This window comes from Macaca nemestrina, chromosome 12 (assembly GCF_043159975.1).
Source record: "Macaca nemestrina isolate mMacNem1 chromosome 12, mMacNem.hap1, whole genome shotgun sequence".
Taxonomy (NCBI): Eukaryota; Metazoa; Chordata; class Mammalia; order Primates; family Cercopithecidae; genus Macaca; species Macaca nemestrina.
In genome coordinates this window covers 17,980,949-17,994,814 of record NC_092136.1, presented here as the reverse complement: position 1 = coordinate 17,994,814, position 13,866 = coordinate 17,980,949, and the positions used below count along the sequence as shown (strand labels likewise).

The 13,866-nt window shown below is 47.4% G+C and overlaps 1 protein-coding gene across 2 annotated transcripts in view; it reads right to left on the bottom strand.

Moving 5' to 3' along the window:
• Positions 1 to 62: 62 nt before the first annotated feature.
• The window catches only part of LOC105471699 (AGBL carboxypeptidase 2), a 75,103-nt gene continuing 61,299 nt past the window's right edge, over positions 63 to 13,866 (bottom strand). The window contains exons 20-21 of one of the 2 annotated variants that reach the window (XR_011610586.1): positions 7,791 to 7,882; positions 63 to 178 (exon numbers count right to left, since the gene is read on the bottom strand). Coding sequence is in view for 1 of the 2 variants with exons in the window: in XM_071074633.1 (XP_070930734.1) it covers positions 171 to 178 (8 nt within the window). In the remaining variant the exon portion in view is untranslated. The remainder of the gene's footprint in view (positions 179 to 7,790; positions 7,883 to 13,866) is intronic. The other variant, XM_071074633.1, reaches the window with a different exon arrangement.

Here is a 13,866-nt window from a genome sequence, read left to right as displayed (position 1 = left end):
GGGCGCTGGGGTCGGGGCGGGGCTTACGGTACAGAGGCGCATGCGTTCTGCCGGGGGCTCGTCCTCCGGGAATGACGGTTTCTCTCGCACATGCGCGTCCAGGCCGCAAGTGTCCGGAAACAGAAGGGAGTGGCAGAGGGGGGAGTGTGACCCTGACGGCAAAGGCAAAGTCAGAGGACTGAAAAGAAATGGAAAAGGATTCTTCGTTATGCTTCACCTCTGCACTTGCCTTTTGAGCATCATCAACATAGGGTTCAAAAGATATTCAGCATCAGAGCCGTTAACAGTCTAGTGGCTGACAAACTCTTAAGTATAGCAAATAATCCGCTAGCGAGTGGCTCTTCATTCATTTATTCGTTTAATTAATGTTATCTTCTTAGAAAAACCTTCTCTGACCATTCTAAAATTACCTCCCCCTTTTCTTTTTCTTTTTTGAGACGGAGTCTCGCTCTGTCACCCAGGCTGGAGTGTAGTGGCGTGATCTCAGCTCACTGCAACCTTCGCCTCCCGGGTTCAAGCAATTCTCCTGCCTCAGCCTCCCTAGTAGCTGGGATTACAGGCATCTGCCACCACACCCGGCTAATTTTTGTCTTTTTAGTAGAGACAGGGTTTCACGATATTGGCCGGGCTGGTCTCAAACTCCTGACCTCGTGATTCACCCACCTTGGCCTTCCAAAGTGCTGGGATTACAGGAGTGAGCCATCGTGCCTGGCCACCTCCCTCTTATTTTCTCCCACATTGTCCCCTGTCGTAGCATTATCACTGAAATTATGTCTCCTCCACTGGAGTGGAAGCTCCATGAGTTCAGGAACCGTGACAGCCTTTGTTCACGGTTGTGTTTTCAGTGCCCAGCACATACAAGGTACTCAATAAATATTTATTGCACAAGTGAGCAAATACTTCAGTGCCTACCGGTCTACAGGCTATCAGAGGCAAAAGTGAAAAAGGCATTGTCCCTGCTCCTTCAGCCCCAGCTCATGTGTTCTATCAAACAACATTTGGCCAATCTGAGCTTGGAGCAGAATGAAGTACTGCAGGGAAAAGACTTGGATTTGGATCCTGGCTTTTCCACTGCATGCATTTGTCATTTTAGCCTCTTTAATTTCCAGTGTTTGTATCTAAATCTAACACTACTGTCTACCTCTCAGGGTTATTATGAGCTTTAAGTGAAGTTGTGCATAGGAAAGGATTTTTTTAAAAACTGTATATTGAAATACAGATGTTTGGCCGGGCACGGTGGCTCACACCTGTAACCCCAACACATTAGGAGGCCGAGTTGGGTGGATCACCTGAGGTCAGGTGTTCAAGACCAGCCTGACCAACATGGTGAAACCCCATCTGTACTAAAAATACAAAAATTAGCTGGGCATGATGGCAGGTGCCTGTAATCCCAGCTACTCGGGAGGCTGAGGCAGGAGAATCTCTTGAGCCTGGGAGGTGGAGGCTGCAGTGAGCCTCATGCCATTGCACTCCAGCCTGGGCGACAGGGCGAGACTCCGTCTCAAAAAAATAAATAAATAAAAAATAAAGTTGTAAGAAACAAGTGGCTTCTAACTGAATCTAGAAACATAAAGCTGAGCCAGAGAGACTATTTAGCAGGGGATTCTTTTTTTTTTTTTTTTTTGAGACAGGGTCTCTCTTCGTCACCCAAGTCGGAGTGCAGTGGTGTAATCTCGGCTCACTGCAACCTCCACCTCCCGGGCTCAAGCGATCCTCCTACCTCAGTCTCCCAATTAGCCGGGACCACAGGTGTGCACCACCATGCCCAGCTACTTTTTTGTATTTTTAGTAGAGATGGGGGTCTCGGCATGTTGCCCCAGGCTGGTCTCAAACTCTTGAACTCAAGTGATCCACCTGCCTTCCAAAGTGCTGGGATTACAGGTATGAGTCACCACATCTGGTTGCATTCTTTATTCTTTTTTTTTTTTTTTTTTTGAGACGGAGTCTTTGCTCTCTCACCCAGGCTGGAGTGCAGTGGCGCGAACTCGGCTCACTACAAGCTCCGCCTCCTGGGTTTACACCATTCTCCTGCCTCAGCCTCCCGAGTAGCTGGGACTACAGGCGCCCGCCACCTCGCCCGGCTAGTTTTTTGTACTTTTAGTAGAGACGGGGTTTCACCGTGTTAGCCAGGATGGTCTCGATCTCCTGACCTTGTGATCCGCCCCTCTCGGCCTCCCAAAGTGCTGGGATTACAGGCGTGAGCCACCGCGCCCGGCCGCATTCTTTATTCTTGGATTTGTGCACTGATGGTGCCAAATAATACTGCCTTGTCCCACTGATGCTAGTGAGCACAGGGAGGCACAGAGCCTCTTGCCGGGGTGGGTGGTTGGGGGATTCAGTCTGCTCCACAATATTTTCCAATGGTGCAAGGCAGAAGCTGCTGATGGGGTTTTGGTAAGAATCTGCAGAGAATAGGTAACATAACTGAAGTCAGCAGTATAGATAAGGTAAGAGGTGCTATGTACAGCTGCCTAGGCTGTGCACTGCATAACTGAGTGGGGCCAATGACAAAGACTATGATCTGAATGGCATTCCCTGATACAGTTCAGTATGGTGACCCTAAGATGGGTTATATTTGGTGACCCATATTGCAGTGGTGAGAGGAATAACAGAAGTCAAAAGGGGCAGAATTAATCAGGAAGGAAACAGAACTAGAAAAGCATGTCACTGAATTCAAGAGAAAAGTTTGGAAAAAGAAAGGATAGTCAATATACCAGAAGCTTCCAAGAGGTCAATAATGAAGCCCAGAAGCTGGGCGCGGTGGCTCACACCTGGTGGTGGGCTCCTGTAGTCCCAGCTCCTTGGGAGGCTGAGGCAGGAGAATGGTGTAAACCCAGGAGGCAGAGGTTGCAGTGAGCTGAGATCACACCACTGCACTCCAGCCTGGGCGACAGAGCAAGACTCTGTCTCAAAAAAAAAAAAAAAAAAAAAAAAAGACCAGCTTGGCCGGGCGCGGTGGCTCAAGCCTGTAATCCCAGCACTTTGGGAGGCTGAGACGGGCGGATCACGAGGTCAGGAGATCGAGACCATCCTGGCTAACACGGTGAAACCCCATCTCTACTAAAAAATACAAAGGCCGGGCGCGGTGGCTCAAGCCTGTAATCCCAGCACTTTGGGAGGCCGAGACGGGCGGATCACGAGGTCAGGAGATCGAGACCATCCTGGCTAACACGGTGAAACCCCGTCTCTACTAAAAAATACAAAAAACTAGCCGGGCGAGGTGGCGGGCGCCTGTAGTCCCAGCTACTTGGGAGGCTGAGGCAGGAGAATGGCGTAAACCCGGGAGGCGGAGCTTGCAGTGAGCTGAGATCCGGCCACTGCACTCCAGCCCGGGCGACAGAGCGAGACTCCGTCTCAAAAAAAAAAAAAAAAAAAAAAAACAAAAAAAAAACTAGCCGGGCGAGGTGGCGGGCGCCTGTAGTCCCAGCTACTCGGGAGGCTGAGGCAGGAGAATGGCCTAAACCCGGGAGGCGGAGCTTGCAGTGAGCTGAGATCCGGCCACTGCACCCCAGCCTGGGCAACACAGCGAGACTCTGTCTCAAAAAAAAAAAAAAAAAAGACCAGCCTGACCAACATGGAGATACCCCATCTCTACTAAAAAAATTAGCCAGGCGTGATGACGCATGCCTGTAATCCCAGCTACTTGGGAGGCTGAGGCAGGAGAGTCGCTTGAACCCGGGAGGCGGAGGTTGCAGTGAGCTGAGATCATGCCATTGCATGCCAGCCTGGGCAACAAGAGCAAAACTCCATCTAAAAAAAAAAAAAAAAGGCAGCCCAGGGAAGGCTGAATGAATTTACCAGTTAAAAGCCTCTTGGGAGCAGGGCACATGCCTGTAATTCCAGCACTTGGGTGGATTGCTTTGAGCTCAGGAGTTTGAGACCAGCCTGGGCAACATGGTGAAACCCTGTCTTTGCAAAAAAGAAAAAAAAATTATTTGAGCATGGTGACTTGCACCTGTAGTCCCAGCTTTTCAGGAGGCTGAGGTGGGAGTATTGCTCAAGCCTGGGAAGCGGAAGTTACAGTGAATCGAGATTGTGCCACTATACTCCAGCCTGGGGGACAGAGTACGACCCTGTCTTGAAGAAAAAAAAACGTCTCCTGGACTGAGAGGCAGTCTGACTTGGGAGAGAGATCATGTAATTGTCCAATGGGTTCTTCCTGCCTGCTGCACAGACAAAATCAGTTCACTGAGACTGTGGTGTTACAGTAAAGAAAGAGTTTAATTAACACAGTGCGGGCCATGCGGAAGAACTTAAGCTCAAATCACTCTCCCCGAGGGCTCAGAGGCGAGGGTTTTTCAAGGATGCTTTGGTGGGTAGGGGACTCAGGAATGGGGAATGTTGATTGGTTGGGGATGAAATCATAGGGGTATAGAAAGCGGTCCTCGACAGCCTCTGGATGGAGGCCACAGGACCAGATGTCACGAGTGGTGGGTCTGAGTGGAGTCAATAGCCAGAAATACAGAAGTCTAAAAAACATCTCAAAAAGCCAATTTTAGATTCTATGTTAGTGATGTTATCTCTGCCAGGTATGATGGTTTACGTCTATAATCCCAGTATTTCAGGAGGCAGAGGTGGGAGGATAGTTTGAGACCTGCCTGGGCAACACAGCAAGACCCAATTTCCACAAAAAGGAGAAAAAAAGACCATAAAAACCCAAGTAATTGAAAAACGTCACAAAAGGCCAATCTTAAGTGGTACAAGAGTGATGTTATCTATAGGAGTAATTGGGAAAGTTACTCCTATATCTTGTGATTGCCAGAATAATGACTGGCTATCATTTAACTGGGCCTGTATCTTAGCAAAATTCAAGCCCCTCTCATAATCCTAACCTGGTCCAAGGCTGTCCAGGCTGGTCTTGAACTTCTGTGCTCAAGCGACCCTCCCCCATCAGCCTCCCAAAGTGCTGGGATTACAGGCATGAACCACCGTACCCAGCCAGCATATATTCATTGTATTTATTTTGCCTTATAGGAAGACCTGAGTTCAAGCAGCCTTCTGCTTGGATGAGGTTGTGACACAACGGTCTTACCAAAGACCCAGATTCTCTCCATCCCTGTGCTCTTCATCCTTAGGCTGGTAGCAAAATAGTTTTGAGCCTCACATGCAGCATTGACAGAGGAAGAAGAGAGAAGGTTTTTTTCTTTTTTTTGTTTTTTAGAGACGGAGTTTCACTCTTGTCGCCCAGGCTACGGTGCAATGGCGTGACCTTGGCTCACTGCAACCTCTGCCTCTTGGGTTCAAGCGATTCTCCTGCCTCAGCCTCCCGAGTCGCTGGGATTACAGGTGCTCGACACCTAGCTAATTTTTGTTATTTTTAGTAGAGACGGGGTTTTGCCATGTTGGTCAGGCTGGTCTCGAACTCCCAACCTCAGGTGATCTGCCCACCTCAGCCTCTGAAAGTGCTGGGATTACAGGTGTGAGTCACCGCATCCGGCCTTCAAGAAGGTGTTGTTTTTAAAATAGTTCTCTCTTTTTTGGCACACCGAAGCTCATCACAAAATGGCTCTTTTTTTGTTTTTTGTTTTTTTGAGACGGAATCTCACGCTGTTGCCCAGGCTGGAGTGGAATGGCAGGATCTCGGCTCACTGCAACCTCTGCTCCCAGATTCAAGTGATTCTCCTGCTTCTGCCTCTTAAGTAGCTGGGACTACAGGAATGAGCCACCACACCAGGCTAATTTTTTGTATTTTTAGTAGAGACGGGGTTTCACCGTGTTAGCCAAGATGGTCTCAATCTCCTGACCTTGTGATAACGCCCACCTTGGCCTCCCAAAGTGCTGGAATTACAGGCGTGAGCCACCACGCCTGGCCCTCAAAATGGCTCTTTTTGGAGGAAGAAACCTTTTCTCAGAAACCTCCCCAGCAGAATTCTCATGAATAACTGGACAGAAGTGAGTCACCCACCACCACCTAAACCAATGATTGGCTTAGACTAGTGGTTCTCAACAGGGTTAATTTTGGCCCTCAGGGGATATTTATCAAAGTCTGCATTAGGGCTTCAAAACCAATACCTCAAAATGTATGGTATTTTGACATACTGAACTGAAAAAGCCTCAAGGTCTCCCTGGCTTTCATCCTCCTACAGTCTCTTCCAAAACCGTTATCCTGGCTGGGCACAGTGGCTCACGCCTGTAATCCCACACTTTAGGAGGCCTAGGCAGGAGGATTGTTTGACTCCAGTAGTTCAAAACCAGCCTGGGCAACATAGCGACACCCTGTCTCTACAAAAAAATAGAAAAAATAGGCTGGGCACGGTGGCTTATGCCTGTAATCCCAACATTTTGGGAGGCTGAGGCGGGCGGGTCACGAAGTCAGAAGACCTAGACCATCCTGGCTAACACGGTGAAACCCCGTCTCTACTAAAAATACAAAAACCTAGCCGGGCGCGGTGGCGGGCGCCTGTAGTCCCAGCTACTCGGGAGGCTGAGGCAGGAGAATGGCGTGAACCCGGGAGGCGGAGCTTGTAGTGAGCTGAGATCCGGCCACTGCACTCCAGCCTGGGCAACAAAGCGAGACTCCGTCTCAAAAAAAAAAAAAAAACAAAAAAAACCCAAAAAAACAAAAAAAAAAAAAAAAAAAAAAAAAAAAGAAGAAAAAATTAACTGGGCTTGGTGGTGTGTGCTTGTAGTCCCAGTGACTCAGGAGGCTGAGGTGGAAAGATTGCCAGGGAGGTCGAAGCTTCAGTGAGCCATGATCATGCCACTGCACTCTAGCCTGGGCAAGACAGCAAGACCCTGTCTCAAAACAAGAACAAATTCTTCTTCCCCCTCCTATAACCTGTTTTTCTAGGATGGTATATTAGCTTCTGAACCACCTAGAGGGATGGACAATCACTCTGTGATTCACACCATGCTAATGTCAATAAATTTCTATGCCTTTTGTTTTTCCAGTTAATCTGCCTTTTTGAAGTTGATTTTTCAGCAAAACTTCAGAGGGTGAAGGAGCTATCCCTTGACCCCTACATCTGGAGACATCAGTACCATACGTGTTGGGAAATCCTGTCCTGCCTCAGGATCTGGGCTGCTTGGGAGCAAACCACAATATCTACGAAAGGAAGGGAAGTCCTGACAGCTGGGGTTCTTGGGTTCTTTCCACCAACTTAAGTTCAATTTGTCTTAGAATGACTGAAAAGGGTCACCCAGCTAAAGGGATAGGCAAACTGTCTTTGCCGGCCTTAGATTTTCCTCCTGTCCTTCTCAAGCTTCCTAAGGAGTATCTAAAACTGTTGTCTTGCCAGGCGCAGTGGCTCACGTCTATAATCCTAGCACTTTGGGAGGCCAAGGTGGGCGGATCACCTGACCTCAGGAGTTCAAGACCAGCCTGGCCAACATAGTGAAACCTTGTCTCTACTAAAATACAAAAAAAAATTAGCTGGGCGTGGTGGCACACGCCTGCAGTCTGAGCTACTCAGGAGGAGGAGGCAGAAGAATCGCTTGAACCCAGGAGGTGGAGGTTGTGTTAAGCCGACATCAAGTCACTGCACTCCAGCTGGGGTGACAGAGTGAGACTCTGTCTCCAAAAATCAATAAATAATAAAAAATAAAAAATAAAACTGTTGTCTTGGATGTAAAACAGTTCCTTAGAGAGAACATCCTTTATATAGTTCCCCTGCATAGTGTCAGGAGAAGCCCATCTCTTTTGCATAAAATCTGTGTGCTTTAGAGATTTATTTTCAAATATCTCAGCTTGGGATCCATATTTGGAAAGTGTTTTCCCTTTTCCTTTTCAAGAATAGCAAAATTTTCTGGTTTGGCTAGGGTTCCTCTAGCCTTTCGTCATACTTTCCTACCTTTGCTCTCTAGAGAAGTCTGAAGAATGATAAAGGACATGTTGCCTGGCAGTACAGTCATGGACACTGTCTTTGGATTCCAATCCTGAGAACTGGAGGAAAGGCAAAAATCATTCTCCTTCTTAGCATCAGTCCTTGTTTTCTTTTCTTTTCTTTTCTTTTTTTTTTTGAGACAGAGTTTTGCTCTTGTTGTCCAGGCTGGAGTGCAATGGCATGATCTGGGCCCACCACAGCCTCCACCTCCTGGGTTCAAGCAATTCTCCTGCCTCAGTCTCCTGAGTAGCTGGGATTACAGGTGTACAGCACCACACCTGGCTAATTTTTGTATTTTTACTAGAGAGAGGGTTTCACCATGTTGGCCAGGCTGGTCTCGAACTCCTAGGCTCAAGCAATCCTCCCACCTCGGCCTCCCAAAGTGCTGGGATTACAGGCATGAGCCACTGCACCCAGCCTGAAATGAGTCTTTTTTTTTTTTCGATGGAGTTTTGCTCTGTCACCCAGTCTGGAGTGCAGTGGCGCAATCTCAGTTTACTGCAACCTCTGTTTCCTGGGTTCAAGTAATTCTCCTGCCTCAGCCTCCCGAGTAGCTGGGATTACAGGGGCCTGCCACCATGCCTGGCTAATTTTTGTATTTTTAGTAGAGACGGGATTTCGCCATTTTGGCCGGGCTCGTCTTGAACTCCAGACCTCAGGTGATCCACCCGACTTGGCCTCCCAAAGTCTGGGATTACAGGCATAAGCCTCCATGCCCGGCCTGAAATGAGTCTTAAAGGGTTAAAATCAAGGTGTTGCCAAGGCGCTATTCATACTTCTTCAGTTTCCAGAGGAGAAACTGTGTCTTTCCCTTTTCAAGCTTCCAGAGGCCATCTGCATTCCTTGGCTTCTGACCACTTCCTCCACCTTCAAAGGGCATCAGTTCAACCTTTTCTGTCTTCATGATAGAGGCAGGAGGCAGACAAATGCCTGGGCATATAGGGAAGGGTCCTTGGTGAAAACCCCACCTTCAAACCTAAAACAGCCTGAAGGCCAAAAGACCGGACTGCTGGTCCCAGATGAAACCTGCAACCCTCAGGGAGATCTTCTGCCCTTGTTTGCTCACCCTTTTCCTATTGATTCTCTCTGAATAATGCCTTTTAACCAATTGAATGTTGCCTTTTCTGATACTACCCATGGCTTGTGTGGGCATGCCCAAATGCGCACTGGGGGATCAGGATGGAGCTACTAGGATTTCCTGCCCTATGCTGGGGAGGAGCCTCGCCTCTTCCGCTCATGTATGGGAGCCCTGGTATTCAGTTGTGAAGTGGAAACCTTTTTGTAGGATCCCTCTCTTTGCTGAAAACTTTTCCTTCGTTTAATAAATTCTGTTCTATTCTTCAGTGTGGCCACATGCCTAATTTTTCCTGGTCATGAGACAAGAACTCGGATTTAGCTGAACTAAGGAGCATAAATCCTGCATCATTCACATGTCCTTTTTCTGAGTCTGATCCTCCTGCCTCCCTTTTATAAAGACCCTTATGCCCAACTGGTTATAAATCAGGGTTTCCACCGTCCTCTCCTAAGGTTTGATAATTTGCTAGTGTAAACTAAAAATAAAACCCCTGATATAGTTTGGACATTTACCCCTGCCCAAATGTCATGTTGAATTATGACTGTGGATGCTGGAGGTGCAGCCTGGCAAGAGGTGTTTGGATCACGCAGGAGGATCCCTCATGGCTTGGTGCTGTCTTCATGACAGTTGAGACCTCATGAGAGCACGAGAGCTGGTCATTTAAAAGTCTGTGACACCTCCCCTCTCCCTCTCTAAATCCTGCTTTTGCTATGTGATGTGCCTGCTCCTCCTTCACCTTCCTACATGATTGTAAGCTCCCTGAGGCTTCCCTGGAAGCTGAGCAGATGCCAGCATCATGCTTCCTGTAAAGCCTGCAAAGCTGAGCCAATTAAACCTTTTTTTTTTTTTTTTTTTTTTTGAGACAGAGTTTCGCTCTTGTTGCCCAGGCTGGAGTGCAATGGCACCATTTCAGCTCACTGCCACCTCTGCCTCCCCAGTTCAAGCGACTCTTCTGCCTTAGTAGAGATGGGGTTTCACCATGTTGGTCAGGCTGGTCTCGAACTCCTGACCTCATGATCCGCCCGCCTTGGCCTCCCAAAGTGCTGGGATTACAGGCATAAGCCACCATGCCCAGCCTATCTAGCACCTTTTAAAAGTCTGAGTAGGAAACATTTGCCACCTATTGCCTCTAAGGGTGGCCACCTATGAGACTTCATCTACATAATAAGAACTTTTGGCTGGGCGCGGTGGCTCAAGCCTGTAATCCCAGCACTTTGGGAGGCCGAGACGGGCGGATCAAGAGGTCACAAGATCAAGACCATCCTAGCTAAAATGGTGAAACCCAGTCTCTACTAAAAAAATACAAAAAACTAGCCGGGCGAGGTGGCGGGCGCCTGTAGTTCCAGCTACTCCGGAGGCTGAGGCAGGAGAATGGCGTGAACCCGGGAGGCGGAGCTTGCAGTGAGCTGAGATCTGGCCACTGCACTCCAGCCTGGGCGACAGAGCAAGACTCCATCTGAAAAAAAAAAAAAAAAAAAAGAACTTTTATTCCAGATCTCTTTATATAATAACTCTTTCAACCAATTGCCAATCAGAAAATCTTTGAATCCACTTATGACCTGGAAGCACTTCCCCCTCCCCACTTTGAGTTGTCCTGCTTTTCTGGACCAATGTATACCCCACATTTTGTTGTTGTTGTCGTTGTTGTTGAGACAGTCTTGCTCTGTTGCCCAGGCGGAGTACAGTGGTGTGATCTTGGCTCACTGCAGCTTTCACCTCCTGGGTTCAAGTGATTCTCCTGCCTCTACCTCCCAAGTAGCTGGGACTACAGGCACGTGCCACCATGCCCAGCTAATTTTTTGCATTTTAGTAGAGACAGGGTTTGGCCATGTTGGCCAGACTGGTCTCACACTCCTGGCCTCAAGCAATCCTCCCATCTCCGCTTCCCAAATTGTTGGGATTACAGGCATGAGCCACTGAGCTGGCACTCCATATGTATTGATTGATGTCTGCCTGTAACTTCTGTCCCCCTAATATTAAGCTGTAATGCAACCATCTTGGGCACATGTGGCTGTGAACCACATAAGGACCTCCTGAGGCTGTGTCATGGTCCTCACATTTGGCTCAGAATACATCCCTTCAAATACTACATAGAGTTTGGCTCTTTTTGTCAACACTAGAATGGTTTGCAGAACTTAGGAAGACACTATTTATTTATTTTTTTGAGACAGAGTCTCACTCTGTCACCCAGGCTGCAGTGCAATGGCGCGATCTCGGCTCACTGCAACTTCTGCATCCTGGATTAAAGCAATTCTCCTGCCTCAGCCTCTGAAGTAGCTGGGATTACAGGCACGCACCACCATGGCTGGCTGATTTTTGTATTTTTGTAGAGATGGGGTTTCTCCATGTTGGTCAGGCTGGTCTCGAACTCCCGACCTCAGGTGATCTGCCTGCCTTGGCCTCCCATAGTGCTGGTATTACAGGCGTGAGTCACTGTGCCCGGCCCAAACCTCTTCTTTATGAACTACCCAGTCTCAAGTTATTTCTTTTTCTTTTCTTTTCTTTTTTCTTTCTTTTTTTTTGAGACAGAGTCTCGCTCTGTTGCCCAGGCTCGAGTGCAGTGGCGTGATCTTCACTCACTGCACCTTCCACCTCCTGCCACCACGCCTGGCTAATTTTTGTATTTTTAGTAGAGACGGGGGTTTCACCATGTTGGCCAGGCTGATCTCGAACTCCTAACCTCTTGATCTGCCCACCTTGGCTTCCCAAAGTGCTGGGATTACAGGTGTGAGCCACTGTGCCCAGCCTGTGCTTTTAAAACATTTATTTATTCACAGCTGATCAGAAGCCATGTTCTTTTTTTTTTTGAGATGAAGTCTTTCTCTTGTCACCCAGGCTGGAGTGCAATGGTGTGATCTCGGCTCGCCACAACCTCCACCTCCCAGGTTCAAGCGATTCTCCTGCCTCAGCCTCCTGAGTAGCTGAGATTACAGGCAACTGTCCCTACGCCCAGCTAATTTTTGTATTTTTAGTAAAGACGGGTTTCACCATGTTGGCCAGGCTGGTCTTGAACTCCTGACCTCAGGCTATACGCCCACCTGGGTCTCCCAAAGTGCTGGAATTACAGGTATGAGCCACGGTGCCCAGCCTGCATGTTCTTTCTTTAAATATGGGAGAAGCCTGGCATGTTTTGAGGCCACAGCGAAGTTGCTGGTAGGGAGGGAGAAAGACAAGAGGGGGTAAAGCAATGCAGAAAGTTTGGGAAGATAAAGTAGAGAGATTGAATTGAAGCATAAGGTGGAGAGATTAGCCTTAAACCCAAAGTTGGGCACTTTTTTCCTCTAAGAACAAAGAAAAGAGGGCGGGTGTGGTGGCTCACACCTGCAATCCCAGCACCTTTGGAGGCCGAGATAGACAGATCACTTGAGGTCAGGAGTTCAAGATCAGACTGGCCAACATGGTGAAACCCTGTCTCTACTGAAAATACCTAAATTAGCCAGGCATGGTGGCACGTGGCTGTAATCCCAACTACTTGGGAAGCTGAGGCATAAGAATCACTTGAACCTCGGAGGCGGAAGAAGCAGTGAGCAGAGATGTTGCCATTGCACTCCAGCCTGGGTGACAGAGCAAAACTGTCTCAAAAAAATAGAATAAAGGAATGGAATGGAAGTAAAGGCAGACAAGAGTTTTGCCAGCTCACCACTCCTGAGTGCTTTCTGTGTGTAGAGCCCTCTACTCAGTGCATTACGTACATTTTCTTGTCCAGTCCTCCCAACAATTCTGAAAAGTGGGTCTTGTTTGTACTCCCATTTTACAGATGAGGAAGTTGAATCTTTGAGAGGTCATAAAGCCTAAGGTCATAAAGCTATGGAGTCAGACTTTGAACCCAGGCATCCTGATGCCAGAGTCTAGATTCTTTTTGGCAGAATGTTCCTTATTTTGGTTTTGTCTGATGCTTTTTCATGATTAGATTCAAGGTATGCATTTCCAACCAGAATACTACTTAAGTGATGTGTTCGTCTCAGGCTTTCCATCAGAGGGCACACAATGTCCATCTGCCCCTAAACAATCACACGGGTAAGGTGGTGTCCAATTGCCTCATTATATGATCACTACTTTTTCCCTTCTGACTAATAAGCAATCTGAGTGGAGACACTTTAAAACCATGCAAATATCTTGCTCCTCAAGTTTCCTCCTAAATTTTGCATCCATAGGTACTTCTTGCCTGATCCATTTTACTACAATAATTGCAAAATAATGAATTCCCAATTGCAGCGCTCCTCCTACATTCACCATCAACCTCAGCTTCATTCTTCTTAAACAAGAGCCCTCTTCCTCTCTTTCTCTCTCACTGATAAGAACTCATGATTCCTATTTTTTCAATGGGTTATAATTTCAATGGGTTAATGTCCTTCATCATTTTGGTGCCTAATATCCCAGATTTGGCCAGTGGGAGCTCCTTCAAGTTGGTTCCTTTATCCTGTGACATGCCTGCAGCACTTTTTTACTTTTTGACATAACACAATGTTTCAGGCTCCTCATCTCGTATCTACATTGCCCCAGACATTTCTCTAATGAACCCTGATTCCTTTTAGTGAGGATTATATTAGAGACCAAGATCTCAGTGCAAAATGTTCTTATTGCTAATGGGATGTATTTGATTTTAGCCCTTTTTAGCAGATAGAGCTGAATACACATACACACATTATCTACATATATGAATATGCATACACACATGCACATATATACTTGTGTATACATACATATGTATGTTCAGACATATACATGTTTTAGAAATCATGAGTTCTGGCCAGGTGTGGTGGCTCATGCCTATAACACCAGCACTTTGGGAGGCTGAAGCGGGTGGAATTCTGACATCAGGAGTTCAAGACCAGCCTGGCCAACATGATGAAACCCCATCTCTACTAAAAATACAAAAAAAAAAAAAAGAAAATTAGCCAGGCGTGGTGGTGGGCACCTGTAATCCCAGCTACTTGGGAGGCTGAGGCAAGAGAATCACTTGAACCC